At 47.0% G+C, this 14274-nt stretch overlaps 2 protein-coding genes across 2 annotated transcripts in view; both read right to left on the minus strand.

Annotated features, from left to right (window-relative positions):
- The window catches only part of LOC111950940 (RNA-binding protein Musashi homolog 2-like), a 110952-nt gene extending 105022 nt beyond the window's left edge, over positions 1-5930 (minus strand). Inside the window, exon 1 of the mRNA XM_070434525.1 lies at positions 5826-5930. Within this exon, the coding sequence (XP_070290626.1) occupies positions 5826-5930 (105 nt within the window). The remainder of the gene's footprint in view (positions 1-5825) is intronic.
- A 783-nt stretch (positions 5931-6713) lies between these two features.
- LOC111950941 (RNA-binding protein Musashi homolog 2-like) overlaps positions 6714-14274 on the minus strand; it is a 233891-nt gene continuing 226330 nt past the window's right edge. Inside the window, exon 8 of the mRNA XM_023968898.2 lies at positions 6714-7294. Within this exon, the coding sequence (XP_023824666.1) occupies positions 6714-7294 (581 nt within the window). The remainder of the gene's footprint in view (positions 7295-14274) is intronic.

Consider the following 14274-nt stretch of genomic DNA (forward strand, 5'->3'; position numbering starts at 1 on the left):
CGGGTGGGTGTTGCTATGGTGACCAGTGAGCTGAGATAAGGCGGGGCTTTACCTAGCAAAGAATTATAGNCAAATATGGGATGAGGTAGGTAGTTGGTTGGATGGGCTATTTACAGATGGGCTGTGTACAGCTGCAGCGATCGGTAAGCTGCTCTGACAGCTGATGCTTAAAGTTAGTGAGGGAGATATAAGTCTCCAACTTCAGTGATTTTTGCAATTCGTTCCAGTCATTGGCAGCAGAGAAAGGAAAGGCGGCCAAATGAGGTGTTGGCTTTGGGGATGACCAGTGAAATATATCTGCTGGAGCACGTGCTACGGGTGGGTGTTGCTATGGTGACCAGTGAGCTGAGATAAGGCGGGGCTTTACCTAGCAAAGAATTATAGATGACCTGGAGCCAGTGGGTTTGGCAACGAATATGTAGCGAGGACCAGCCAATGAGAGCATACAGGTCGCAGTGGTGGGTAGTATATGGGGCTTTGGTGACAAAACGGATGTCACTGTGATAGACCGCATCCAATTTGCTGAGTAGAGTGTTGGAGGTTATTTTGTAAATMACATCGCCGAAGTCGAGGATCGGTAGGATAGTCAGTTTTACAAGGGTATGTTTGGCAGCATGAGTGAAGGAGGCTTTGTTGCGAAATAGGAAGCTGATTCTAATTTTAATTTTGGATTGGAGATGCTTAATATGAGTCTGGAAGGAGAGTTTACAGTTTAGCCAGACACCTAGGTATTTATAGTTGTCTACATATTCTAAGTCAGAACCCGCCAGAGTAGTGATGCTAGTCGGGCGGGTGCAGGCAGGGATCGGTTGAAGAGCATGCATTTCGTTTTACTAGCATTTAAGAGCAGTTGGAGGCCACGGAAGGAGAGTTGTATGGCATTAAAGCTCGTTTGGAGGTTTGTTAACACAGTGTCCAAAGAAGGGCCAGATGTATACAGAATGGGGTCGTCTGCGTAGAGGTGGATCAGAGAATCACCAGCAGCAAGAGCGACATCATTGATATATACAGAGAAAATAGTCGGCCTGAGAATTGAACCCTGTGGCACCCCCATAGAGACTGCCAGAGGACTGGACAACGGGCCCTCTGATTTGACACGCTGAACTCTATCTGAGAAGTAGTTGGTGAACCAGGTGAGGCAGTCTTCGGCAATTTTGGGGGCCTTTCTCAGACACTGCCTGGCATGTACATCCTGGATGGCTGGGACCCTCAGCGGTGCGCTGGGCCGTCCGCATCACCTGTTCGCATCTTGTCTGCGACCGTGCATGTCTCATTCTATAAATTAACCAATGTATGCACTGTGTGTGTGATGTATTGTACACACCTCATTCATGAAAATGGTTTGCTCCTACAGACAGTGAGTCACATGGCCTTGGTTTGCTATATAAAGCAGGCAGACAGGCATCGAGGCATTCAGTTACTGTTCGATTGAACATTATAATGGGAAAACGACTGACATATATTACTTTGAGTGTGGGATGATCGTTGGTGCCATGCGCACCAGATTCAGTATCAGAAATGGCCGCCTTCCTGGGCTTTTCACGCACAATAGTGTCTAGGGTTTACCGAGAATGGTGCGACAAACAAAAAACATCCAGTCAGCGGCAGCCCTGTGGGCGAAAACAGCTTGTTGATGAGAGAGGTTGAAGGAAAAGATTAGTGCAAGCTAACAGGCGGCCCACAAACAGACAAATAACGACGAATCCTGGTTCCTGTTGCGTCATGCTGATGGCAGGATTTGGCGTAAGTAGCATGAGTCCATGAACACATCCTGCCTGGTGTCAACGGTACAGGCTGGTGCTGATACAGGCTCTGCAGCAACTGTGTGATGACACCGCGTCAGCATGAACCAACATCCCTGTGGAACGTTTCCGACACCTTGTAGAAATCCATGCCCTGAAGAATTCAGGCTGTTATGGAGGCAAAGGGGGGTCCAACCCAGTACTAGATAGGTGTACCTAATAAACTGTAGGTGTACCTAATAAAGTGTATATACATATCATATCTAAACGCATTTTTCATGTGTGTGTGATGACAGTGAATTTATCTTAGTGTCAGTTTGCGTTGTGGGTATATTTCCACGCTTGCATTTATTAGGCCTACCTGTGTGTGTATATCCTTGTTCATGTGTGTGTGAATACAGCGTGTGCCTCTGGGTAAATGTGCCTCTGGGTGTGTGTGTGTGTGTGTTTCCTGTGTGCATGCGTGTTTTGCAGGAGCGAGCGGCTGGTCTCCACTCTACTGTAGCTCCTATGCTGAGGGAACTATTTTGTCTGTGTCTATGTAGGTCAGCTAGCAGCGATGGGCCATCCATTTTACTGTCCTACTTAGAAAGGCACACTGTGTGGTGCAAAAGAGAGGCAGGGAGTTTTTTCTCTCTCCATTTGAGCCACCTCCATTCCATCTCTACCTCCCTGCTGCCCCCTGTGCTCAGCCAATGCACACCTTCCTTCTCCCACCTCTACAGTATGTGCTGGATGCACAGTGCTACAGTATATGGACAATCTGTTGGGGCAGGACTGAGCCAAACAGGGCTATAGCTATGTACTCATTACCTGGCCTCAGCTCAGCAGCCAGCTGGCTCAGTGATTTCACACAAAACCAATATCATGCACGTAATCAAACATGCTAGGGTAATACAGGTCTGCTATGCACAGACTGCCACGAGCAAAATCAACACAGCCTACAATCAGAACAAATAGCTTCAATACATGGACATGCCGACTATTGGTGTAATGAAATGCAATGGTCTAAACTACAGAGAAGTGTCAAAGTTCTCCATTGAAAAATAACAGAGTATTTTGTGCAGAGCCCTTGAGAAGAACAATGGGCCAAACTCAATAGATGTCTAGATCTCTATCACATACAGTAACATCCAATGAGGAGGGCCTGAGAACCTTTCCAAAATCCATCGAGACATGCTGATGAATTTCTTTTCATCAGGAGATCCAATGTGGAATTGGAAATCCATTGAAACAGATATGCACCTTTTGTGCGTTTCCACTGATTGATATAGATATCAGTTTCATTACATGTAATTATCATTTCTTTCATTCCTTCCTGATGATGAAACTGGGGATCTGAATAGGAGATAATCAGTAATAAGTGAATGGGTCATGAGATATCATGGAAGAGACAGATGGAAAGTGAATTGACTGTGGATTAATACATGGAATAGTTTTGGGCTGGAAAGTGAAGGAATAGCGGGCACTAACTGCCATTCGTTAGCTGCCATTCACGTACAGTACATCCACACGTTCTCCTGGAGCCTCTGGCGAAGTGCTGACTCACAGACTAATCGCATTACAATTTCAATAGTCTTTTTCAAACATAAAAAGCAAGTGTTTAAAGAATTGAATTACGCGTGAGTAGGCCATAAAGTAGCATTGATTAAACTTAATTAGGCTTTTCTCAGCCACTGTGGCCAGACTGTTATTTATGTCCAGGCATGGGGTATGTTTAAAGGCAAGACACTGGATCAATTAATCCGTAATGAAGAACATTGACGACGACGCTTTGCAGAGGCCCGTCGCCGTTTAGAGGAGATTGCTTTTAATGAGCGAGCCAAACGCTTAGAAGCAATACTGCTTTCCTTTATTTACTTTAGAGATGCTGATGCTGCTGCCACTGCTGCTGAATTTGGCTGAGAAGGGTGAGATGGAGAGAAACCTAATGCCACTAAGCAGCAGGAGATACAGGCCCAACCCAAACAGAGCGGATCACCCCCAGGGGCCACACACAGTCACAATAACATCTGTCCCCCAGCCAGTAGAGAAAATGACAGGACTGATATCTGATATGGCCATCAGTACACCACCAACCTACGTTGTGGTGGGAGGCTGAAAAGTATACAGAACATTGTGTACTGACTGACTGACTGTACGGCTGACGACGTGTTAGGTCAATGTAGACAGGATGTGGTGATGTCATCCTGACTCTACTGAGCCCACTTCCTCAACTGCCTTCTTTTATCGCTCGCCCCTTGCACTGTAGGCCTTCTGTTTGTTCCTCACATAAACGCTAGTAACGGGTGCCAAAATGGTTGAATGGTTAAAAATATAATTACGATGACTCTAACAGTTTTTTAATGGATGAAGATACTTCAAACGTTTTACATTTTAAAAAATCGATCAGATATTGACTGAATTATAGCAGATAAAATATTTTACTGACACCGAAAAATAATGAATAGAGTCATGCATTTTGGTGGGAATTCAGGTATACGATGTATTGTAAAAATGCACTTTTTTTCTTATAATGAACTCATATATACATTTCATTAGTATATTATATATTTTGTGATTAAATAGAGACAATTATATGTGCCTACTTTGCATATATACACTGAGTTTGTTTGCATACATGAATGATTTAACATAAAGGGGTGGAACAGGCTTGCAACCACCAAAAACATCCTTTGTCCAGGAGACCTCTAATCATAAATTGCGCTCACCTGCACTGTCTCTTTAATTATGCATTACTGTTGTTGTCACATTTTATTACATAATTCAAAAAGTGTGTCAAGAGAAGGATACCCACCCGGTCTAAACATATTTTACATTGTTTACACTGTAATCCAAGTGTTCCTTTCCTGTTGCTTTCATTTTAGGGCCTCTAATTGGTCAACATTTCAACTGTATTAAATTATACCTTCTTTCAGTTGCACAAAGAATCAACACCCACCAAAATAAAGTTATCTTTCTTCTCTTTTTTATGATGTGTCGAGACGGTGGGTTAAATCCACAACCAAGATTTGGCGTTCTTGTAGATGCAACGGAAAGACAATGTAGTCCATTGAGCCCATTTAAGCCATTACCATGGTGTGTTTGACAGGTCATTACAAACGTTTCCACTGTCGTAACATCAACGGGAAATGTTGTTACGGCACAAGCAAGAGTAGGAAAGAGTAGCTAGTGTAAAATGAAAGCAATATATCCAGTGAGATGTAAGTGACAAGTGTATTTTGCACTCCTCAAACACAGGAAATAGATGGCTGAAAAGAACAAATTCTGAAGTGGGTGGGGCATGCAGGTGGCTACAAACACACTCACAAACACAGGGCTAGCTAGCAGTAGATCATGAGTGTGTGGCACCACGAGGGATAGCGGCGTAGGGTCATTTGCATGTGTAACACTCTCTGTTCACAGCTTCCTGGGGTTATTTCATTTCTTAAGTGCAGCATAATTGGTTGTATAATCAAACGTGAAAATGTACATAGCGCAGCCATTCCAGCACTTCAGATGTCCTTTAATCACTGCTTTTGGGCCGGAGCCAAGATGAATTAGAAGGAATGAGAAAGCTCCATGGAGAACCGTGTCTACCGTTTATTGACTTCTTTGTTCATCTTATTCATTTCACGGAAGTGTCTCTCTGTTCTGTCCTCTCTACTTTTCAGTCGGCTTCTCAAAGGAGCGTCTCAAAGAGGATAAAGACAGAGCATGCTGCTAGACACAGCGCGGTCAACATCTCACGCTACCTTGCTAATTGACACAGACGCTCCAGTTCAGCAGGAGAACCCAACAACAAATCCAAAACAGTGATAGAACACTGTTGGTTGGCTGTTGAATATGGAAGGAGGTGGTGTGTATTGGCGCATTCAGGATGTCAACTTTGACTGTTGAGGATAAAGTCAATGCTAACAGTAGACTGGAGATGAACCGGGGTCCTTGCTACTCTCTGGAACAGATGTGGCTCTCCACTCCATTCTGAGACTCCTCCATTCTACAGCTCTAGCCCAGTCTCAGACACCCTGGTGGTCTGAACAGTGGATGAGGAGGACTTTAGTTGCTATGGACTCTAGACCTCTTGTAGCTRAGCATGGCTACATGGTGGTTCTGAGGACCCAACATGGTCTTCCTCTTCTCTCCTTTCCTCTTCTCATTCTCCTCTCCTTTCCTCTCACTCCCATCTGGAGACTTACACACAGGCATGCGTTTAACCGTTCGCTCTCGCTGTGCCGACAGAGCCTTGTTCTCCGCAAAACTCCTCAGCTTCTCTCTTTAGTGTTTTTCCCCTCTCTGAAATGTATTTTAATTCACTCGCTTTGCAGAGGAGAGCTCATTTCAATCTCAAAGCCGACATCTGTGGAAGCGGAGTGGGCTCTAAACGAGTGGAGTTAATCCTGTACCACGGGGATACAGCACGGGAACTCTTCAGAAGAGAGGAGGGAATGAGGGAGAGAGGGAGAGTGAGTGAAAAATGGCAAGGGAAAGAAGAAAAAAGGAGTGGTAGAAGAAAAGAAGGAGAGGATGAAGAGAGAAGAGAGAGCAGCCGACAAAGTGTACTGAAAGTGGCACTCTAATATGTAACCATAAACCTCTCCTCCTCACATTACACCATCTGCGGGAGCAGAGCCCCCTGAGCCAGTCTCTCTAGGACTGGACATGTTTATCTAATGGAGGAAAGCAGCTGTCCTCTCCTCCTGATGAATTGGAAGGAGGCTTCAAAGAGAGAGGTGGTGTGAGCGGGCGGGGCGGATGGCTCTGTGTCCTGCCTGGCCTTCTCTACCCCAGTAATTGGCCTGTGAGTTGAGGGCTGATCAATGCACTCCACCAGCAGGTAGAACAGAGAGGCAGGCAGGGAGTGTGGCAGCCGGCTGGGGGCTCCATAACAGGGAGGCAGGCAGGGAGTGTGGCAGCCGGCTGGGGGCTCCAATAACAGGGAGGCAGGCAGGGAGTGTGTCGGCCCGGCTGGGGGCTCAATAACATGGGAGGCTAGGCAGGGAGTGTGGCAGCCGGCTGGGGCTCCAATACAGGGAGGCAGGCAGGGAGTGTGGCAGCCCGGCTGGGGGCTCCAATACAGGGAGGCAGGCAGGGAGTGTGGGAGCCCGGCTGGGGGCTCCATAACAGGGAGGCAGCAGGGAGTGTGGCAAGCCCGGCTGGGGGCTCCAATAACAGGGAGGCAGGCAGGGAGTGTGCGGCCCGGCTGGGGGCTCCAATAACAGGAGGCAGGCAGGGAGTGTGGCAAGCCGGGCTGGGGGCTCCAATAACAGGGAGGCAGGCAGGGAGTGTGGCAGCCCGGCTGGGGGCTCCAATAACAGGGAGGCAGGCAGGGAGTGTGTCGGCCCGGCTGGGGGCTCCAATAACAGGGAGGCAGGCAGGGAGTGTGGCAGCCCGGCTGGGGGCTCCAATAACAGGGAGACAGGCAGGGAGTGTGGCAGCCCGGCTGGGGGCTCCAATAACAGGGAGGCAGGCAGGGAGTGTGTCGGCCCGGCTGGGTGTGTGGCGGGGGTGTGGCGGGGGCTCCAATAAGGGTGCTCTTTGAAGGTTATTTAAAGTGACTGGCCTGTAAGAGCCTTCATCCACAGCACACGCCTACCAATAAACTTCCACCAAAAAAGCATCTGGTATCCGGTGAGCTGCCCATCATCAAAGTGGACAATGAGGTAGAGGCCATTACAGTGGAGCTAAGAAGGGGTTTGATCCCCAAGGCACGGAACAGAGGCTAAGGATGTCTCCTAAGGACGGCTGGTTATTAAGCCCAGGCAGGTCAAGCCTAGCCGTGAGGCTAACACAGGCATGCTCATGAAAAAGGCTAGGGTAGGGGAGGCTATGGCAGGTGGCTGGAATGAGTGACCTGAGACACCTCACCACACCTCACGCCAACCAGGGCCTTCAGTCTAACACTATCTCCTGTATTAGTGAGAAGACAGGTCCCTCTTTGTGCATGTTTAAAAACACCACCTTCAGTCATCTATCAATCTGAGACCATGGACCATGAGGGTCTCCCGAGTGGCACAGCGGTCTAAAGCAGTGCATCTCAGTGCAAGAGGTGTCACTACAGAACCTGGTTCGATTCCAGGCTGTATCACAACTAGACGTGATTGGGAGTCCCATAGGGCGGCGCACAATTGGTCCAGTGTTGTTAGGGTTTGGCCGGGGTAGGCAGTCATTGTAAATAAGAATATGTTCTTAACTGACTTGCTAAGTTAAATAAAATTAGACTGCCTTAGGGATAGATTGGGGGGAGAGAAAAAAAATTGACTGAGGGAAGGAGAAGATATGGAGAGGAGTAATGTCATGAAGACAGACAGAAAGTAGCAGACTAGAAGTAGGGAGAGAGGTGGAAATCATTGGACTCGTTATCTGTGCTTTCCATTGTACTTTTCCCTGCACGCCTCTGCAGACAGTCTGCTTTAAATGTCAGCTCTACAAGCTTATCAAATGAGAGTGTGTATGTCTCCCTCTCCCTCTCCTCTCCGATGCGATTCCACTCAGCCCTCCTGCATCGTGATACGCATGGCTGGAATGGATAAGTGGCACATAAAGACCACRGAGATCTCCTGGCCTCAGAAAAAACAACAGAACAATCAAAAACAAATGGACTAAAAAAGTGGATGAAACTACTCCTCCTGCCTACCTTTTTCTCCCCAATTGGTAGTTACAGTCTCGTCCCATCGCTGCAACTCCCCTACGGACTCGGGAGAAGCGAAGCGTCCTCTGAAACACGACCCTGCCAAGCCGCACTGCTCGCTTAACCCAGAAGCACCAATGTATCAGAGGAACACTGTCCAGCTGGGCCAATTGTGCACCACCTCATGGGTCTCCCGGTGACGGCCTGCTGTAGCACATCCTGGGATCGAACCCGGGTCTGTAGTGACGCCTGTGATATCCTAGTGTTGGGCCAGCAACCGAAAGGTTGTTGGTTCGTATCCCCGAGTCAGAAAGGTGGGCAAATCTGCCCTTAACCCCCAACAGCAACTGCTCCCTAGGCGCCAATGACGTGGACGTCGATTAAGGCAGCCCTCCGCACCTCTCTGAGTCAGAGGGGTTGGGTTAAATGCGGAAGACACATTTCGGTTGAATGCATTCACTTGTGCAACTGACTAGCCCCTTTTCTCTGTCTTCTCTGTCGCAGCTCTAGATGGCCCTGTTGTTTTTGCAGTGTCACTGACTCCAGAGAGAGAGCCACTCCAGGGCTGAGAGAGATGGAGCAGGTGCCCTTAGGTGTGATCCTCTCAATCACAAAAGAAGCAGGATGAGGTAGTGGGGGAGGTGGATGTAGGGGTGACTCCTGATCTCTCCAAAACATGTCCTATAGACAGCCAGGCTGATGAGCCCCAAACAAAAATGTGACCTTTATCATGGGGCGGATTACCTTGTATTACCTTGTAGCGTGTAATCCTCCAAATGAAGGTGGCTGTAATGAGGGTGGTGCTGCAGCCAGCCCCGGGCCGACACAGTGCTCCAATACTTATTAGGGAGCACAGAGTCGGGAGGTGTAACAGAGTCCTCCTAACACCCTGGAGCCGATACACACTGTCTACAGGGCCACAGGTAATATGACCTCGACAGTCTCTCCAACTACACAAACACCCCTATACAAGCATCTACACATGACATCATCTGGCCACATCTAGACTCAGACATGGATGTTTGATTCGATCTATTAGGATCCCCATTAGCCGACGCCAATGGGAACAGCTAGTCTTACTGGGGTCCAACACATAACGAAAAATACATTACAGACAAAATACTTTACAATTGACATACATTTAAAAACATGAACATGTAGTGTGTGAGTACAGACTCTACACAGACGTATGTGTTGGTGTGTGGTAGTACTGTATGTATGCGTGGCTGGCTTTCACATGCCTGAATCCCATCATGTTGGGTCCTATACACACTGCAGTCCTGCTTTACCACCAGAAACACTGATAACCAAATAGGCTATTTGTTATCATTCCCGGGTAAAAGGGAAAATGGCACGAACAAACAAATAAACCTATTTCAAAGGAGAACATCTCTTAGTCAGAGATCTGTCCATCTCAGCCCTCACACTGGAAATGCCACCGCCTGTCATCTGGATCATGTGATTCATACCTTAGCAGAAATCTACTGCCAAAGTCAATAGCCATCCAGAAGCTGCTAGAGGTTAAACAGACCATTGTACAAATTCTGCCTCCAATTTCCTTTAATGACCCTTAAAGAGAGCGAGGCACATGCCAGTGGAATTCTAATGAGAGAGGGCCCCATTGACAACAGCTGGCTATCTTTAACCTGCTCCTACACTGGCTGATCTAGCAGCTCTCCCATAGACGTACTGCCTCCTGGAGCTGAACACTGCCCCCTTAGTTTGATGGAGAAAGGGGGTATTTATATTGGGGTTATGGTAATTAGAGTACAGCGCCTGGTACAGACACTGGACGCTAGAYACGGTGCAGTAATTGAGTTACTCATTTACAAGTGTACTGTAACACACATATTTTACTGGAGTGGAAATAGAGAATAAATGCAAATGATTTCTGCTCGATAAAGCAGCGTGTATGAAATTGTGTTATGCTTCTGTGTTGTGGATGTGGTGGGGTGGTGTGTGTGGGGGGGGGGGGGGGGGGTGGAAATAGAGAATAAATGCAAATGATTTCTGCTCGATAAAGCAGCGTGTATGAAATTGTGTTATGCTTCTGTGTTGTGGATGTGGMGGGGTGGTGMGTGMGGGGGGGGGGGGGGGGGGGTAACTCATGACTAACAGGTACCCAGTGATGAGCTGGGTGGGGCTGTGGTGCTGCTCTCTCTGTCTCTCTCCAAGACAGGCAGTCTTAATGGAGTCCTGATTTCATCCTGTCTCTCTGTTCTCTGACTGCTGGGTAATGGGCTTTAATACTGGCCTTTGTAACTGAGACCGCCTGTACTGACAGCATTAGTGTTGCTCTGCTCTCAAGCCTGCACTCTTGTCTGAACATCAGTGTAATACTAGCATCACAAAAGCCTGCAGTGTTTGTGTCCACAACCTCCTGTAACACTAGCACCACATTATACACTGCAATAGTTCCAAAAATGTCCAGGCACACCTCTTAGTCTATTTTTATCCTATGACTAGTGTTTTGCCCTGGTATTGCAGGCTATAATCACACCCACTGCTATAACTCACAGTTCCCCCTACCTAATTCTTGACAACCAAATCCAATTAGCTGGGTAGCCTACAGTAAAAATCTAAACCCTTGGTTATCTCTGAATATAAGACAGTAGAACTAATAGTAAAGTGACTGCAGAGAGATGGCCTGCTTTTCTCTGCTGTGCCACACCAGACAGCAGTGTGAGTGAGTGTGAGATCTCTCTGTGTGTAATATGACATAACGTGGCCCCTTCCTGACCTTCCAGCAACTCGCCCACATGCTACAGACCCTCTGCCATGACTGAACAGACGGCCAATCAATCAGGCCTGCTCTACGGCCACACGGACAACGCTTTGCCTTCTCGGTTAGTGCTATCCGGGATCGTTGGGATGCCCCTACCCTAAACCCTACCCTTATCCTAACCCTAACCTTACCTTAACCCCTACCTACCCTTACCCTAACCCTAGGCATAACCCTAATCCTAACCTTAACCCTTACCTTAACCATTTTAAATGTCAACATAAATGGGGTAGGGACGTTCAAGGATCTCAGATAGCAAGGACCATGCTTTCCCCCGTGGGGGTGAGTGAGTGAGTCAATGAGTGAGTGAGTCAATGAGTGAGTGAAGAAGTGAAGGAGTCAGTACTTGGAGAGTTGGGGATGTAGACAAGAGGACAGCAGAAAGGGAAACTGTCATTTGTTGGTATGATCCAGTTGTATGTGGTGAATGAGTGCCTCTGAGTTGCCTCTGTCTGCCCGTAACACTCCCAAACCAAAGAAACAGCTGGCTGTGCTCTGAAACAAGCCTCAGCTCTCAAACAAGAGAGGATATTTTTGATGAAGGTACAGAGCGACCAAAGTAAGTGACACATCTGTGAGGGAAAGAGTATATCATGTTTTGCTGTGTTTTTATCAGACCTGGGTTCAAATACATTTCTGTGTATTTGAGTATTTTCAAATAATGTGGCCCGAATCAACTACTTCGATTGGAAGTACTTTCAAATTATTTCCTATAAATAGCCTACTATTTAAAATACTTATTTCAAATACCATTTTCAAATACCTGGGTTAAATGCATGGGAGTTTATTTGAGTCAGTGTATTTGAGTATTTTCTAAAACATTCTAAGTGTATTTCCAAATACATTCCAACTACTTGTCTTTTCAAATAAAACATATCTAAATACTTACTTCCAAATGTCTAAATAGTATTTGAACCCAGGTCTGTTTTAACAGTACTACTATCACATTGATCCCCCTTGATGTTCTCTCTCTACACCATCTAAGGCCCCTTACATTTGGGCCTGAGGAACATCAAACCCACAGCCTACAGAGGTCAGCAAGCCCAAAGAGAGCCCAGTGCATTAGGACTGTCTGTCTGTCTGTCTAAGAGATATAACCCATTACCTAGCGCAGCATGGCATCCTCACCTGCAGCCGGCTGATAAACACCTCAACCTAAATGACAGTACCCAACTCTCCACTGTCCAGACAGCCACCAAACACACACACACACCTAAGATAGGCTCACATACTATCTTTACCAGTGTAATTACATCTTCACTACATCAGTGATCTTCACAGCCTACAGATGTATAGTAACGTACCCTGAGGGCCTGCTGTGGCCCTATGGGCTGTGGATAATGTTGCACAGGGGTTTTCCACATGATTTTATCACAGTCTTTAGACATTCAGCTGTGCAGAAACCCAAAACGTCCACCTTCTGAACCCAAACACATCTCCAGGAATGAGGTAGGGTCCCTGTATTACACACTCAGGTGAACAGAAACCCAAAACGTCCACCTTCTGAACCCAAACACATCTCCAGGAATGAGGTAGGGTCCCTGTATGACACACTCAGGTGAACAGCCCCCACTCTCTCACACCCCTCTCCTCTTCCTCTCTCTCTCTCATCTTCTCTCTCTCTCTCTCTCTCCTCTCTCTCTTCTCTCTCTCTCTCTTCTCTCTCTCTCTCTCTCTCTCTCTCTCTCCTCTTCTCTCTCTCTCTTCTCTCTCTCTCTCTCTCTCTCTCTCCTCCCTCCTCCCTCGAACTAAAGCAAGCCCAAGATGACCTCCCTCCCTCCTCCCTCCCTCCCTCTCCTCCCTCCCTCCCTCCTGACCTTCGGTTTTCATTCCCAGAGGATGCCAAGCCGGAGCCCTTATCATCTCCACTCCTGTTAATGAGGCCCTTCATTAGCAAAGCCCATCGCCTTTCAGATTGCCTCGGTCGCCATGGCTACAGCAGAGTGGTGTCACTCAGTCCAGGACATTTTTATCACTGACAACAAACACTTTTTTTCTGCCCCGTCTTCCTGTTTCGCTATCTACCCTTCAAAAGACCGGGACCAGCTATCAGGTCAATACTTGGTATCGTTTGTGGAGAAAAAAAGCTGTCTAGGTAGCTATATTCCACGTCTCTATTCCATTCCACCACTGGTGACTGTCTTATCTGTATGCACAATCATAACATTCGCTTCATAAGAATTCAAGGGAGAAAAAATATCTTTCACAAATGGAATTGAGATAGAATGGAGATTTAGATAGAATGGGCCAGATACTTGTATTGGTATAAATTGTGATTTATAGACGCCTGTTATATTAAATCGACAGTGTAAAGTATTTGATCAAAAACACCTACTTGGTTTTCACATACAGGGATGGTAATGGGATTTTTTTTCACATAGAGCAAAGGCTTCGGTAATCCTACATAAATATCAGCAAAATCTCATTAAGGTGACATTTAAAAATGTGAATACAAATACGTTTACTCAACGTTCCATCTATCTTCCCCATACGGCCTGTTGTCAATGCCCTAAAACTTTCTTTATGCATTTTATTACTTTGGAATCCAATTTGTGTAAAAATGTGTTCTCTCATATGTGATGTCTCTCCATTCTTCTATGTGAGAATGGAATGGCATAGCTCAGATCCCCTGCCGTCTCTCTCCCTCCTCCATATCAAAACGTGAATTTGTTACATATACCTGACAGCTAAAACTTGATTCTCTCCTTTATTGAAAGTGACACTGTGAAAAGAGCCGGAATCTAAAACAATGAAGACAATTTCACGTACGCTGAGAAGGTGATTACTCACTGGAAGGGACCAACACGGCCTGATGGGAGAGAAAATCGTAAACCCAAAACAAGCTAATGTGAAGGCTGCCAGGGAGGGGGCAGGGAGGCAGTCACGAAGGGGTAACCTGGGGGGCAGCACAGTAGAGAGGCTGGGAGAGAGCATATCCTTCCACAGAGGTTAGGAGAGACTGTGTCCCTCCAAAGAGGCTGGGAGAGACTGTGTCCCTCCAAAGAGGCTGGGAGAGACTGTGTCCCTCCAAAGAGGCTGGGAGAGACTGTCCCTCCAAAGAGGCTGGGAGAGACTGTGTCCCTCCAAAGAGGCTGGGAGAGACTGTCCCTCCAAAGAGGCTGGGAGAGACTGTGTCCCTC

Source organism: Salvelinus sp. IW2-2015, linkage group LG23 (genome assembly GCF_002910315.2).
Source record: "Salvelinus sp. IW2-2015 linkage group LG23, ASM291031v2, whole genome shotgun sequence".
NCBI lineage: Eukaryota > Metazoa > Chordata > Actinopteri > Salmoniformes > Salmonidae > Salvelinus > Salvelinus sp. IW2-2015.